At 44.8% G+C, this 16,234-nt stretch overlaps 2 protein-coding genes across 5 annotated transcripts in view; both read left to right on the top strand.

Moving 5' to 3' along the window:
- Positions 1–1,750, top strand: part of PIK3CB (phosphatidylinositol-4,5-bisphosphate 3-kinase catalytic subunit beta) — an 88,847-nt gene extending 87,097 nt beyond the window's left edge. For all 4 annotated transcript variants that reach the window (XM_083869001.1, XM_083869000.1, XM_083869003.1 and 1 more), the window contains one exon: positions 101–1,750. In XM_083869001.1, the coding sequence (XP_083725127.1) occupies positions 101–238 (138 nt within the window). In that variant the 3' untranslated portion in view covers positions 239–1,750. The remainder of the gene's footprint in view (positions 1–100) is intronic.
- Positions 1,751–14,394: 12,644 nt separating this feature from the next.
- VAMP2 (vesicle associated membrane protein 2) overlaps positions 14,395–16,234 on the top strand; it is a 62,497-nt gene continuing 60,657 nt past the window's right edge. The window contains exon 1 of the mRNA XM_083868363.1: positions 14,395–15,042. Coding sequence (XP_083724489.1) covers positions 15,041–15,042 — 2 coding nt within the window. The 5' untranslated portion in view covers positions 14,395–15,040. The remainder of the gene's footprint in view (positions 15,043–16,234) is intronic.

The raw sequence follows: 16,234 nt of genomic DNA, 5'->3' as shown, positions 1-16,234 counted from the left end.
AGGAGAGCAAAAACACACTATGGCTTGTGTTGAAAGGTGAAAGAGGTTTTAACTGTGCTCTTTGAAATTCCTAACAGTCCTTGTTTCCCTGTCACCTTAGGACTCCCTCGCCTTAGGGAAGAGTGAGGAAGAAGCACTAAAACAGTTCAAGCAAAAATTTGATGAAGCTCTGCGGGAAAGTTGGACTACTAAAGTGAACTGGATGGCTCACACTGTCAGAAAAGATTACAGGTCCTAGGAGATTCTGGCATTTGCACTAAGCTGAAGGTTACCTTGATGAGTGTTTGTAAAGGGTTTCTGTCGTACGGACCAAGAAAACTTCAGGAAGCTCTGGGACAACACTCTCAAGCACAGGGTTGTTCTTGGGGAGCCCCACACAGGGCCAGCAGTTGGACTCTGATCCTGATGGGTCCCTTTCAGCTCAGCACATTCTATGAGTCTATGAACTGATCCAAAACAAGAAAGGAAATGACAGCGAAAACAAGTGGACTGAAATAATTCCTGAGTCTTTGGCACTCTGCTTCTGAATGCTTGATTCCAAGACTGTCTCTACAGTTAGTGAACATCCTGGATAATCAGTTCCTGCTGACTTTGCACGCTGAGAGCTACTAGGCATTTTTAAAAATTCTTTGGTACTTGATGGAGGTGTAAATATTTGTTTTTATATGTTAGGGTAATGTGCTCTAACAAATCCTTGGGAGGTTTGAAGACCTCTGACAGAACTGTTCTTTTTTCAAAGTTAGGACTTGAAGAATAATTTTTATATATATATATCCTAATCTGGCTAAAAAATGAGTGTATTGTGTATATTTTTCATATGACCTCTGCCCTACTGGCACAGATGCATTAATTCTACTGTAAATAGCAGCCATGGTATCACTGTACTGCAGGGAGCTGCTTCATGTCTGTGCTGCTGCTGAAGGAAGAAGTAGAATTAAGGGGGTGTGGAGGGTGGGGGAGACCTCTGACAGATGTGATGCAGCTTCCAGATGTTCAGGATTGCACAATTTTGTTCCTCTGACTTAACACACAAAAGAAGCCCTTCAGAATGAGGAAGGTAGGCCAATTCCAAACGTGCCTGAGAATATCTCGTTGGTTACAGTCTCCCACTCAGCCTCTGGAGCTTTGCCTTCAGCTCCCAGAGAGGCAAAATTTTGGTTTGGTTCCAGCAAGAAGCTTCTTCCAGCCGTACACAGAAATTCCTATCTCAGATCAGTCCTTCCCTGCAAAATGTACTGACCTGTGTAAGGGATGTTTTCATTAAATATACTACACAAAGTGATTTTTAAAGCATACATACCAAAAACCCCAAATGGTTGGAGAAGCAAGAGTTTCTGGGAAAAGATCATTCCACAGAATGCCAATGCAGTCACTGATCATTTCTCTGTATTTATTAAAAGCTTGCAGTAATGTTGGTGTGCCAAGATATATATGTTGAAGATGGTTGCTGAAGAAACTGGATTTGTTTTAATTTATTTAGCGAGGTACCAGGCTTTTAGGTGCTTAAACGGAGAGCAAAATCATTATGTGCAATAGGGAACTGCTGGTTAAAAGATGTAACAAACTGTTCCTGAACATCAAGAGAGGTTTAACTACTGCTTGTTCTCCGAGGAACACTGGTAGCTCTTGATTCTAGTGGACATTGGAAAGAGAATTAAACATATATCTTTACTTTTTGACTAAACACTTGTTCTGCATAGAAATGTTGGATGATGTAGGAATTTAATTAAAGTTGGTTTTACTTTGTTGAGAGTGTTTTATTTTTGTTGGTTTGAGGTTTCCTTGTTTATTTTAGAGGTTAAAAACTTAGCTGGAGTCAGGGTGGCATTCTGTGTAGGGCATTGATTCTCTTGTCCTCATCCTTCTCTGCCTGAAAAGGCTTCTGCCTCCAGAATATTCTAAAAGTAACAAGTGGTATGTGGGTTGGTTTTGTTGGGTTTAGGATTGGGTTTTTTATATACAACATAGTAGCATTTAAAGTGTGCCATGTCATTTTATTATTATTATTATTTCTATAGCAGATGGCAGGAAAACTATGTTGCAGGTGACAGCTCTGAAAAAAGTAATCTCATCTTCAGGTAATTCACAACATGTGAATTTGCAATAAGGAACTGTTCCTGGACACGCTCTATTTTTCTGAGACAGAGCACTTGGACATCTCTGGTGGTCTTGTTGAGGGAGACATCAGCTTTTCCAGAGCTTTGAGGTGAAGTTGGTGAGTGCACCTTGGCTGCCTGGGGCTGGTGTGCATGGGCTCTGAGGGAGGGAGCACAGTGGCATCTTGATTTCCTTTATTTCAAAGAGCTGCTCAAAGGGCAGCTGGGTTCCATGTCCCACCCCAGGCTTCCTGTGAGACTCAGAACGGTGGCTCAAGGCTGTGCCTCAGGCTCCCCCTGCACTGCTGCAGGTGAGAGCTGTGACCTCCAGGTGCAGAAATACCTTCCCTGCCTCCAGCACCACCGGGTGCTGCACCGAGTAAAGAGGTTTTGTGGTGGTTGAGGGGATTTTGGATGTGACTTTAATGCAGGTTATAAAAGTACTTGAGATGGTGAGAAAATCCCATTGCCTCTGTTCCTTGAGGAATATTTAGAGGTGGTCAGGAAATGCTCCTGCTCTGTTTGTGTTGGTTAATAGCCTGTCAATGGCTATGTTGTGTTTGGTTGTCTTTACCTTCTCTATGTTTATTCTTGGCAATTAATTAACAAGAATGGGGAAAGTAAGTTAGAGCCGAGTTAAATGGTCTGGTTTTGTGTTTGGCAGCAAAGATAATGAAACATTTTCCTCCTGTGAATTGATCTTCAAATAGCTAAGAAGAGATCCCATCTCACAGGACTGCTTCCCAGGCTGAACTCTCAGGCTGAACCAGGCAGGAGGCAGCATTTACCAGGTCACCGAAGCTGATTTTGTGATACCTTCATATTAAGTTTTGAGCAGAGTCCTGAATTGTATTAGTAAATAGATCACCACTTTCCTTGGTTTTCATCATACTTGCTGCAGCCTGTGGCATACACAGGTTCATTCAGAAAACAAATAAATAAATTATCTACTTTGTGAAAAGTCAAAGGAGAGACAGTGTCCTCCACTCTTTGTCATCCAAGAGAAGATTGGATTTTGGCACATCAGTCCATTGATTATTTCTGTACTTTCCTCCCAATATCCAGCTCTAATACTAAATTGGTAAATTAATTTGGGCTAATTTGGAACATATTTTAGATAAGTTTCTGAATTCAGAAGTCATCAAATGGTTGGATTATAATAAGAGAATTTAAGGATTTTGTGTCAAGCCTTCAGTTCACATGGTCTCATGTTAATTACCTTTCTTTGTATATGTCCACTGGAAAAATGACTTTTCCTTCTCAGGGCCTTCATTGTATCTGGCAGAGGGGAGAGCTGCCTGGGTTGCTTTAAAAACCACAGCTGAAATTTGGTATATGCAGTGTGTACATGATCTTTATTTGTTCTGGTTTATTACTGATTGAATGATTACTTGATGGGTTTGCTTTCTACCTTGAATCCTTTATTTTGTGGCAAATGTTGAAAACTGCTGCTTTTACACTCCTGCTTGTCCTGGGTTGAATTTCCAGGGAAAGAGCTCCCATAGACTTGCCCTTCAGCTGTGGAGCTGCTTCCTTTCCCTCACGTGTTGTTTGAGCAGTGGAGTGCTGTTGGTTGTCAAGGCACTCCCATTCCAGCAAATGCCTTGGACAGAGCCCATTCCTGTATTTAATACAGAAGACTCTAATATTCCTTTTTAATCTCCCAGAGCTATTGAAATCAGATAATTAAATAGTAGAGGTTCTTAATAATTGATATGTCAGGCTACATCATAGCTTTATTCTGTTAGGATGGTTTCAAGCCTAAATCTTTTAAATGTGTAATCAGTATTTCTATTATTACTCTTTCACAATACAGTTATTAGTGTAATTATGTGTCTGAGCCAGCTTTAAAATCTAAGCCTGAAATCCTTTCCTAAGATACAGTAAATTAAAAAATGACTTGTTGGGCATGGCACTCCAAGAGCTGAGGGAGCAGAGCTGTCGTTGTGCACGTGTGTCAGTGGGGGCTGCCAAACGAGGGGACAGTGCCCTGGTGCTGTTGGGCTCCACTGTTTGCATGGGGCTCTGGGGATTTTGGAGACAAAAGGGCCTCACTGTGGTGTGGCTGAGGAGAGACAAGCCAGGCTAAGCTCCAGGTGTGGTTCTGTTGCCTGACCTCAATGCCACACACATGAACCTGGCTGTGGTAGGAACAACCAGCACCAAGCAGATTTCTGCAGCAGGTTTTGGTAGCCAGTGCAGAAGAGGTGCGGTAATTTACCAGCTGCTGAGAAATCAAGTACAACACTGTTGGTGCTGCCTCAGTGCATAACAAGAATGTAGTTACTGTCCCCAAACATGACTTCATACCTGCTGGAGGAGAAGGGAGGTGCTCCTGCCAGGAGTATTGATTCACTCTGCCTGTGTTGTCAGCTGTCCTTCAGACAGCACAGCAGCATTCATGAGGGACAGGAGAGGGCTGATGTGCTCAGGGAGCTGGGTTTGGACACTGCTGCTACTTGGGGGCTTTTCCAGCCCAATAACCCACATGAGTTTGTTGTGCCCTTTAGCAAGCCACACAGGAAATCCTACAGGGCAGGTGCTGAGAGAACTTTCCGTGTTCTGTCCCCTCTGGAACAGTTGGATAAAGGCTCAATCTGACCTATTTGAACTGATTTCACTGTATGGGACTGTAGGGTTTAAAATAATGCTGTTGTGATGAGCTAGTCCTTTATCCTCCCAGTCTGTCATTGTGCTCTTTCCTCAGGTGATTGTCTGGAGAAGTTTCCTCTGGATTGCTTGATGAAGAGGAATGGGGTTGAATTTATATTTCTTGAAGTAGTGGTGAAATAAATTTTCTTGGGGTCCCAGTTTAGGAATAACAGTCCCAGAGAAATGTGAAAGGTTAATTCTGGTTTGCCAGACCCTGGTTAGCTTTTAAAAATGAACGGAAGTGACCATCAAGCACCACGGAAACGTGGGTTTGGAGGGATTAAGGCCCTTGTAAGGCCCTGTTCCCTTGTAGCACAAGAGTGTTCATATGATCTAATTTTTTGCTTTAGAAGTCTGCATTTGGGCAGGAAGTCTGGACTTGCTGGCAGTGTGCAGAACCAGTGGAGTCTGGGCAGAAGGGAGGAACCTGGCAGTAGTTCATTTCAGTTTGTGAATCCTGCCTAAGGCTTTCTCCTACATGAAATATCTAATGGGCTTTGCCCTGGGAGTTTTCAGCAGCTCAGTCTGGTTTCTGAACTGATCTCTGTACCTCTTGCATGAGGAGCATGGAGTGTCTGACATGCCACAAAGAGAGCTGAGTACTATTGTTCAAGATACTCTGGAGCACAGCAATGTTGCTTATGTGGCTCTGAATTCCTCCTGTTGAAACTCTTTTCCTGGGATGGTGGAAACAAAACAGGAGAATAGATGTCTTAGCTCAGTGCAACTATTCCCTAGAGATAAACAAAAAAAAAAATTAAAAAAAAAAAAAAAAAAAAAAAAATCTGGATTCCATTCACCTTACCAAACGTTCATTTGAACAAAAATGGAACAGCTCCAAAAGAGAAGTGGGAAGGACAAAGAGTCTTTTTCCCTATGGACTTGTTACTTTTGAATTTAGGAAAAGGAGAGATGGAACAAAGGTCCAAACATCCCAGCCTGTGTTTTTCTGCTTGGCTAAATAACAAGAACCCTTAATATTAAAGGCTGTGGGAGACTAAGTCTGTTCCCTACCAAAGAGCAGGGAATTAATCCTGCAGATAGATTTGTGCCTGTTGGCATGGGGGGGAAAGGTGCATGCTGCTGGACTTGGGATCATCTGCTCCTGAGGCTCCTTCCGCCCTTGACTTGTACTTGCGAATTCCACGGCGGTGAAATCTTGTGTATGCCTGGACCTTAATGCCACCCACCGCTGCCCCAGAGCCTTGGCCTCGTGTCTGCAGCTGTACTACACTGTCTGAAGAACTGCTTAAAAATACAGGTCTGGGTTTAAAAGCTCAAAGCAGGCTTAAATACTTTGTGAGTTGTGATTGTTGTTGCTCCTTTTAAGGCAAGGTGCAGGATCACAAGTGAGATGCTGAAAGCCTGTGAAAGTTTGGAAGTTCTAGGAGAGAACTGGGATGTGAGCTGCAATCCTTGTGGCTAGGACAGCTTTTAGAAGACCCTTTCCCCCATTAAGTTGCATCTCTGAGGTAGTTAATTTAAAAATAAAACGTTTAATATTCCAGACCACAACCAACACTGAAGCAAACAAAGGCATTGCAAGTGGCTCTGCATGTAATTGTCACGCTCACTTTTGCAGCTCAATGGGATAATCTTTGTTTCCTTGAGAGGAAAAGGAAAGCTCTGGAGAATATTTCTGAAATAATTACCTGTCTTTAACACTAAGAAATGTTCAGGTTACAGCTCTGCTTGCCGGGTTTATGCTGGTTAAATGAGTGCATCTGCTGTGTACAGACTGAACTAGGAGCGGCTGCGGTGGCCGAGGCTGTACAGAGCTGCTGCCGGGCCAGGATCCGCCATCCCGATGGATCCAGCTTTGGGGCTGGGAGGCGCTTAGGTGCCGGACCGGCCCCAAATCTGCCGTCCCCCGGCAGAGCGGTCAGCAGGGCACGGCTGCTGTGTCGTAGTGGTCGAGTAGGCTGTGGGCGATGAAGCCGCGCTGTGAGTGCAGGGTCCCGCAGGGCCGGCACAGCAGGATCTCGCAGCTCGGACACATCTTCCCGGAGCGCGGCCGTGCTCCGAGCTGCCGCAGGGAACACGGCTCCTCCTTCGGCCGCCGGGAGCCCTTCCTGTGCAAACACCTGCGCTTGTCCTCGGCCAGCTGGCTCCTGCCCTGGGGGCTGCAACAGGCACACAGAGGTGACAAGCTGGAAGGGGCTCAGAGAGGAGACAAGCTGCAACAGTCACACAGAGAGGTGACAAGCTCAGCCCCTGCACTCTGGGATGGATGGGGGCAGCAATCAGTGAGTGATTTATGAATCCTTCCAGAGGCTGTACCTGTGACACATTAGGAGTGGGTGCTGTGTGTGGCTACCTGAAAAAGACAGGGATGGGCAGCAAAAGGAGAGTCTGGCTCTGGTGCTGTGGTGGCAGTGACAAGCCATTAGTTTTAGAGCACAGAATTATTGAAGTATTTTCATCATTTAAACAAAACCATAAAAGAGTGGCATCAGCTAATGGGGCAGGAGCTTCAATATGCAACTCCTCTGTGCATGATTTGGCATGAGTCTCATGTGTGTTTGTGTACACACAAACTCCACAGAGCTCTGTGTGTCTGGCCCAGTGCTCCCCTACATCAACACAAAGGTTCTTGTCCCACCTGTGTGCACTCATGCACACTGGTGCTGGCCAGTAAAGCCCTGTATTGTGCTGGCCTTGACCAGAGATGGCAGAGCTGAAAGGAAAGATCTCCTGATTAAATTATACACCCTGCTGTTTTCCCTACACAATCTCTTACAGAGCTCATGAACAACTGCTGAGTGTAGAGATGATCTGGTCTGGCCACACCACTGTGAAAGTTCTGTAAGCCCTGATGGCTCCAATGCATTTAAAACCATTGCCATGCAGGGTGTCTGTAGAAACAGATCCACTGCAGTCTGAAGACTGACTCTCCATTAATGTGGGACTACCATGGGAGGTTACTAGATTACTGCTCTGTCTTTTTTTTTTTTTTTCTTCTTTTTTCTTTTAGCTCAAACTGGGGGAAATTCCTATTTATCACTTACAAATAAGGATGATTTTACTGTTTCAATTGTATTTGTCTGCCTCCTGAATGCACTCTTCAGTGAAATTATGAACAACAGAACATTTGCAGCAGTCATTCACTTCTTGGAGGTTTGACTAGTTTCTAGTCCAGTTCCTCAGCGATGCAGCAAGAAAAATCCCCAAACCAAGCCCGTGGTATTAGTTGTGCTGCAATTAGATCAATCTGAGGGGAAAATCTGGCTCTGAGGTTCATTTCTTGCTAGTGTATTTTAATCTTCTGTGGAGCCTGCAACCAGCTGCTGTGGCTATCAAGCCTAATGCAGTTAGCTGAGTAATTGTGGAGACTTGCGTGCACTTCCTGCTAAGACAGTAATTTCATGATAATTACCAAAGACAGACTCCTTTTAGGAGATCTGTGAGGAAAACAGCTCTTGGATGAGAAAAGATACTTTTTGGAAACCCCTCCTGATCTTAGCATACATTCAAGTTTACTTCATGTTAAGGAAGAATAATACCAGGGAGAAAGACCTAAGAAGAGAATTTCAAATCCCACAAGAATTATTACAATAACTCAAAACTAATACATTCAAAAAGCAATAAGCTGAAAATAATTTTTGCCTCTGCTTACTTTGGTGAAAAAAAAAATGAATAGCTATTATTTGGTTTTTTGTTTCCTTTTTTCTCCTCCTAACTGAAAAGAGTAAGTGTAAAGGCACTATTGCAGGAACACAAGCATTGATTATGAATTTTAAGAAATTCAGTATCATTAACTTTGTTCAATGGTGATTTTTGCTGCTGCCCATGCACTGACATTTTCCATTGCACCTCGGAGTTACAGCTCTGGTGCAACAAAAACTGCAGCAAAGTTACTGCTGGAAGCAGTGGGGTTGTCCCAGTGGCAGTGGTGGTGTGTGCTTGGAGAAACAGAGATGCTGCCCCTGCTAATCTCTTGCTGGAAGCATAGGGAAATGGATATAAGATTTACACACAGACATATAAAACTTGGAGAGTTAATTTCATCTCTAGTGCTGCCAGTGTCTTAATAGCCTTTAGCTCTAGTTGTTTAAGTAGCCTCTGTTACCTCGTTTGTGAAACATTTAGTCCAACAGAGGTAACAAGGTATCTGTGGCTCTTCCAAAACTGCTCTGGAAGTACTCACAAAATTTCTTGTTTGAAAATGTATGCAAAAGATAATCTTGGATGTACTTACACTTTATTCTTGGGAGACCCAGAGAAGAGGCTCAGTTGAGAAAATCTCTTCTTGAACAGCCGCTCTCGCTTTTTCCGGCCGTGCTTCCCATCTCCTGTGCTTTCTTCTGTGAGTTCCTTCTTTCCTTTGTGCCAGCTCATTTTATCTGTCATAACTACAGCACCTGCTTAGCTGGGAACAGCAGTCTGAGTCTGAAAACCTCTGCTTTGCTGGGTTGTACCTGCTGAAATCTGGATCTGCTGCTCTACAAACCTGAGAGGGTTCGGGTCACGCAGGAGTTCAGTGGAGATCACTGAGCAGCCACTCTCCATCAGATGAAGCAAATACCTGCTCTGGAAAATCCTGCAGGCACAAAGCGACTCTAGATAGTCTTGCTCAATTCCAGATAATTATGGAAAGTAAGCTTGGACATTACATATAATGAATATTTCCCTCTGCATGCTCTCTTTCATGATTGAGGAGTTCCTTAAACCAGGAGTAGAGGCAGCTTGTTTGATACAAGCGAAGAGCCAGGAGCCAGGGAAACAGCTTTGTCCAGGGAACAGAAGCAGTGAAATAAATGCGAGGCAGAACAAACACTGCTAGGCAAAAAACAGACCCCTGAAATGATGAAGAACTAACTGGGGATTTTAGTTAAGGCTTGGAAATTGTTTCCTTTTTCTTTTGATAAAGCAGTTGATTAGGCTGCATTTCCGCGTTGCAATGCTTTGTCTCCAAGAATTATCCCTTTGGCCTCTCTGATCAAATTAGTCCCTGTGCTCCACATTTGATATTTGGTAATTGCATTAACTTTTGGTTGCTTGACTTGCAGGGTCATGTTCCCCCCTCCTCTCTCTGTTTTCTTGCTCCTGCCTGCTACAGGTATTTTCCACAAATCTTCAAAACAAACCACACAAAGTTTGTAGGCTTAAAAACAAAATGGGCAACCATTTTTAACTTTTCTTCTTTTACTCTTCTTCTCCTCCTCCCTCAGCCCCTCCCAGCAGAGGCTTTTAAGCAGAATTCCCTGTACGCAGTTTTTACCATAAGGACACGCACAGGCAGGAGGGACTGGACCTCACTGTGCAAATGCTTGGCAGGACCACACCTGCAGAGTTTCAAAAATTATCTATTAATGCATATTAACAAGGAACTGTAAATACCTTGAAGGAGCACAGAGCATTGCACCTTGCTACTCAGGCTTTGTAATGAGCCATCCAGGGTTTTAACAGAAGCCAGGAAATTTGGACCTGGATCTCTCATAGAAATGGCAGAAAAGACAATCTATGAAAGAAATTACAAACGCTTCACTGACCTGTAAAAGGAAACTATCACTGAAGCACTAATACACTGTGAAGGAATGAATAGAAGTTGTGAGTGAAAGAAAATTACACACCTCACAATTACAGACTTAAAGTTTTAATTTGTAACAAAATAATCTGCAAATTCAAGACCCATTTTAGGCACACGGTGCTGAGGTGAAGCTCTGCAGAACAGACCAGCTCTGGCTAATGAAGTCAGCAGCTGGGCAGGCAGGAGGGGATCTGCCTTAGTTCTGAGAAGTGAGCTGCAAAGGCTGGGTCATTCAGTACCAAATCCACTTGTCTAGAAAGTCAAGAGGAGAAAATGAGCCATTGAAAATAAACATGTAACGCTTGGTGATAAAGGATTGAAGATACTTAGAATAGATATTTTCTTAATCTTTTTAGATGGTAGTTTTTGAAAAAAATTACTTTGGACATGTATAGTATTTAATTTCTCTTTTAAAGATGAATTTGTCTAGCTGTCCTGACAAATTTTCCAGTGTCATAAGTTCTGATGATTTAGGGGAAATTCCTCCTATGCTTTGTTTAAATGAATTGCCAGATCAGAAGATTTGAAAATGCAGCATTTGAATAATTGATTTTTTTTTGCCTTGCTTTTCTTTCCTGCTTGAATCTTGTGAAACTTAATTACCATTGCTTTCTATAAACCAATTAACTGCTCTCTCACCTTTCTTATTTAGCACTAATAGTGTTCTGTTTTGTGAGCCAAAGTAACCAATGTTACTGTGTACTGTTAATGTGTTACTGTGGCTGGCCCTGAGATTTACTCTATTATATGGGCAGTCTATAGGTTTATGAAACCTATAGATAACTCTTCTGAATGTGCGTCCTACCTGCAGAGAAAATATTCAGGTTTCTCTCAGATGAAGGTCATGTAACAGCAGTACATAACAGTTTCTAGTGTTTCTAATAATTTTCTAATTATAAGCAAACTCTAGCACCTGCGAGACTCCAGATGCCAGAACTGATTTCCACTGATGATGATTGTTGGTGGCTTTCATTCTCAAATATCCTCAGCAGTGTATTGGTGGCTCTGAAACTGCCTTCAGAGACAAAATCTTGCTTCAGGACAAAATACAAATTATGGATGAAGTTAAACCCCAATAGTTTACAAAACAGACTGATTGTTTTCCATACCCAAGAGGGGCAGGCTGAAGATGCAGGAAGTTACTTTCCAGAAGTGGAGCATTTCCATAACTGTTCCTCCAACTGCACCAGCCCTGACTCTGCTGTTATTATTATACCAAACAGAATAAGAGGGAAAATCTTTGTGGCAGTGCAAACAGACAAAGCAAAAGATGTCAGACAGGAAAGGAGGTCTGGAGACAGGAAAGTACCTGAATATCAGCTGGGGGAGAATTTCTCTGTGGCCTCAGGATGCAGATTTTCTGATTCAGTTCTGTGACTTAAATGAAATTTAAGCTGTTTGAACTAATTCTGGTCATATTATTTTTGCCACCACAGGGTGTCTCTGCATCTCTTCTAACACCAAAGGCTTTGGTGGCCTTTAATACTAGTCTGCAAGCTCCAGGGAATGTAGGGCTAAAGGAAATGTCCCCAGGTTAGCTGTGGAATTTCTTCAGGATCATGAGCTTTCTTGGATTGGAATGGTGATGCCTTCACTAGCTGGCAGGGAATTCTTTTTTTAGAAGCTATAGTGCAATGATGTTGTTTAATTTGGTTTTGAGAGTTCTCTGGTACCACTCTGGAGGAGGCTGTGGCCATATGATGTGGGGCACTGGTGTTCCTTCAGCTCATTCAGTACTATGCTCACAAGGTCTGAGGTATTTTCCTGCAGTGGAATGCTTCTGCTAATTTCAGATTTCTAATTTCCCTGACTGCCATCTCACCTTTATGCTTGTGTGGGTATTTTCTGTTCCCCTTCAATCAGGATGAAGGTGGCATGGGGTCAGCACAGACACTGTATCATTTGCTCTGGATAGTTTGTATGATAAAACGCTTCAATATGTTTGGTTTGGAGTCTTCCAGGTTTTGGTTTGTCTGTTTGGGGGGGGGGGGAGGGGGGGCGGGGAGGGAGTTTTGTGTTTGTTTGTTTTGTGGTTTTTTGGTGGGTTTGTTGTTGTTGTATTTGTTTTGAGTCCTGTGAGCTTTGGTCTATCATCAGCACTTGTTCCACGCTGCATGTAGTTGTAGTAATGACTGGAAGTGAGACCACAGAAAGGGCATTAAGGTCTGGTGGAAGGTCTCTCTGTCCCAGAAGCTCCTGGCCTCACATCCAGGCATGACTTGTCACTTTCTCAGTATTCAGATGTGGCTTGGGTTTGAAGATGGAGGTGACAATGTCTCTGGTAGCAGGTGGTGCCTGTGTTTGGTGCAAGCCTGAGTGTGGCTGTTGCTGTGTCTGTGTGCTTTAGGGATATCACATAAATAATCATATAAATAATATATTATATAAATGCATATTTGTCTAGGATATCTGAAAAGTAAACTCTCCTCAGGAGGGAAGAGTTCTGGAGGAATTCCAGATGAAAAGTGCTGAGTAATCTGTGAGTGGATAAAGCTTGAAGGTTGTTGGGAATCTGGTAGTTGTCATCAGGGCATACCAATTGGTTGAAACTCCATCTTTACCTAGAGAAAATCCATTTTGATGTGTTTTCTACTTCCATCAGGAAAAGTTTCTCTGGGCCAGGCTCTTATGAGTGTGATATGTGAGCAAAAAACTAAGGCTCAAAGTGCTGCCCGAAGTGACATTTATTCATTCATGCAGATAATTGGCTCCAGCACTAGAGACAGAAACACCCTCCAGTGGCAGGAGGTATGAGGAGTGTTGTGTTGTGTTTTGGTTTGTAATAATGGGTTGTTCCTTTCTCCCCTTTGCTTCTCAAAACATGTTATGTCCCAAGTTTATCCCTGCCCCTCCTCATTGTCAATCCTCCCGTATCCTTCCCAGCCTCCTCCCCTGAGCCCTCTCTATCACTTGATTGCTCCCCCTTGCTTCTGGAAAGGTCGGGGAAGGGCGTCGAGTGATAGGATAGGAACAGAGGAAGTTTCTCCCTTGCTGTTCTTACTGGACCCTCTGACAGTCATTCTAACCCTAATCCACTCCTACCCTGTTCCCTATTGGGTAAGGGTTTGATCCCTGTGGCTGTACGTCCCCTCTTTATAAGCTGCTGTCTCCTTTGTTCCAGTGCTCAGCTGGAACAGCTGCCCGGAGACTGAACAGCCCCGTCTGGGACTGAATAAAGGTCTTGGACTTTGCCCTCCAACTGAGTCAGACTCCTGCCGTTATGGCAAGGCTCTCCCGTGCCAAGGGAAGGTTCCCTTGGCCACCCCCCTGGTTCTGGAGATCCAGGGGAGTGTTCCCCAGGTGTCTGCGGTGTCAGGCCGGCCTGGCTGGACGGAGACACTGCTCCGCGAGGGACACAATGACAGAGGAGCCTTTAATGCAGTAAGCAAGCTCTCGGGCAGCAGAGGACAAGGAAGAGAGATTCCTGTGACTGTCACTCCGAGGAGTTCTATAGCTCCCCAAGGAGCTGGATCCCTTCAGAGCCGACAGCCCATGGCCTATATCTGAATCAGGCTGTGATAACATCTGAGCCCAGAATTGGGCAATAGCTGAGTGTCCTGATATCTGGGCTGTGGGTGTTGTCACATTCCCTGGCTACATTCTGCATGAAAATACTCAGCTGGTGGGTAACAAGTTGAGAAATTGGGCTTGATGCCTTGCTCAATGCCACTGACTGTGGTGCTTTGCCTGTTGCTTTGAGGAACAATTCACCTTTTCTTAGATTTCCACATCAGAAAACATGGATTTGACCTGATGACAGAAAACAGTGATTTGATCTGACCACTGTTGCACTTCATTCCCAACAGGCACCCCAAGATTTGAGGTCTAGATACCTGGCAAAGCTACTTGCCTTGTACCTAAATACCTGTTTTGAATGGCCAGTGCTGGCTGCCACTGACACCCCAGAGAATCAGTAAGAGCAGCGACAGGTTTTTACATCGTTTTACAAGTGAAGGAGGTACCTTTGGGACAGCACTGTTAAATGCCAATTCTCTGAAAACCATGCAGACTTTCTTGTTTATTCACTCTTTTTTAGAGAATGTGAAGGCCTTGGTTTGAGTACAGAGAGGAACATGTGCTGTTTCAGAGTACGTTCTGTTCTGCACAGAGGGAAGGGGCAAGGGAAGTGCTGATGTTCATGGAGGGTGAGGTTGGATGCCTGGAATGAGGTTGGGTGTGAGGTGGTGTCTAAGCCAGAAGCAAGGGCTGAACCTCATTTGAGGCACAACCTTTCCAGAAACAGCTTGATCTGCTAGTTTATCTGTCTCTAGGTTTGCTCTGTGTGTTCTCATCCACAAGTCCTCACCCACGACAGCAGGGATTGAACAGGGATTGATTCTGTCATTCGCTTCCTTTTAATTTTTTTTTTTTTTTTTTTAATTTTTTTTTTTTTTAAGCGAGGAGAGGCAGGAAGAACGTGGTTAGAGAAGCACAGGGTGGTGTTCACCTCACCCCCCGGTGCTGGCCCGGTGAGCCCGCTCCGGCGAGCACACCCAGCGCTGTCCCCGCTCGGGGCGGGAGGAGCCGGGGCTGCCTCGCTCCGTCACTCCGGGACCGCTCCCGGCGGGAGGGTGTGGAGAGGGCACCTCCGAGCCGAGCCTCTGCCTCCTACCCTGTGATGCGAGGCGCAGGCATGCTCAGTAGCCGGTGCCTACCCCTCCTCTCCCAACAACAGTGCCTACAACAGTAGGAGCCGGCTGGCAGCAGGCGCGGAGCGGAAAGCCATCTTTGCTGGAGAGGGAGGCAGCGCTCGCCCCGCGCCATGTGAGTACGGGCCGGGACCGGCCACCCTCCGCTCCCTCCCGCGGCCCTGGGTGCCCCTGGTGCAGCCGGGGGATGGCCGGGGGCCGGGAATGGACGGATGGACACGGGCCGGGGATGGACGGAGGGACACGGCTCCAGGGCGGGGGGCTCGGCAGGTGCTCGGAGCTGCGGCAGCACCGCCCGTGTGAGCCGGGCACCTGAGCACGGCTGGGCTCTGCCTGTGTTTATCCAGCAGCCCGGGGGCTTACGGACACGTTTCTAGTCGGATTCGTGCTGAAAGGGGGAGGTTGGGCCAGGATCCTCAACAGGTTCGAGTCAGGGTTGTTCAATAGCATGAGTCACTCGGCGCTGCTGCTCCACAGCAAACGGGTCCTGTTTGTTTTCAGTGTCTCATGAAACGTTCTCTGGCAGACGGATGCTGTCTGATCAGTCCAGCCTCACCTTCTCCAGTGCCAATGGCTTCCTGACAGCAGTGCTTGATAGTAATCTGCCCCTCCTTGTTCACATCTCTCCAAATACCTATTCCAAGTTTTTACATGGAGCATTAATAGAAGCATTAACGTTCTGTGCTAAGCAGTGATGAAACCCCCGAAGTCCATTCTGAAACCAGAAGTGTGCTGAGGTAAATAGGAATTGATCAGATCCCTCTTCATTCACAAAAGGATTCAGGCAGCTGAATGCATCATTTTACTATTGCCTCAATTCATTGCTCATTCCCAGTGACCCTTAAGGGAGAGCCCACGAGGATGTCTCAAACAGTCATTTTTGCTAGTACTGGGTGATCTTATAAGAACTGGAGCTTGGTTGTTTCAGAGAACATGAGGAGTGCAGACTGTCTTGGAAATCTGTGATTGAATTACTTTTAAAATATTTCCAATAACCAACTGTTCTTCGGGAGGCATTTTCAAAATAGTCTACAATCACATATTCTGAAATGTTTTTGTCTTTAGTGCTGTTTCCTATATAGTATCTCAGACAAGAAGCTTTTGTTTGGTTGTCCAAAATATTTCCAAAGCAAGGAACTCCTCGGAAGTAAAAAAACCCCAACTTTCTAATAGAAGATTCCTTATGCAAACACTGAAGTCTGTCAGTTAAAGGCAGTTCATTGCAGGCTCCTGTTGCCTAGCTGTGTTTCTATTGAGCCAGATGATGACATCAAACACTTCTATTTGTATGTGAGCTGTTCTTCAAT

The sequence above is a fragment of the Zosterops lateralis genome (genome assembly GCF_965231275.1).
Source record: "Zosterops lateralis genome assembly, chromosome: 10".
Classification (NCBI taxonomy): Eukaryota; Metazoa; Chordata; class Aves; order Passeriformes; family Zosteropidae; genus Zosterops; species Zosterops lateralis.
The sequence above is the reverse complement of the archived record's forward strand: the minus strand, read 5'-3'. Positions and strand labels throughout refer to the sequence as shown.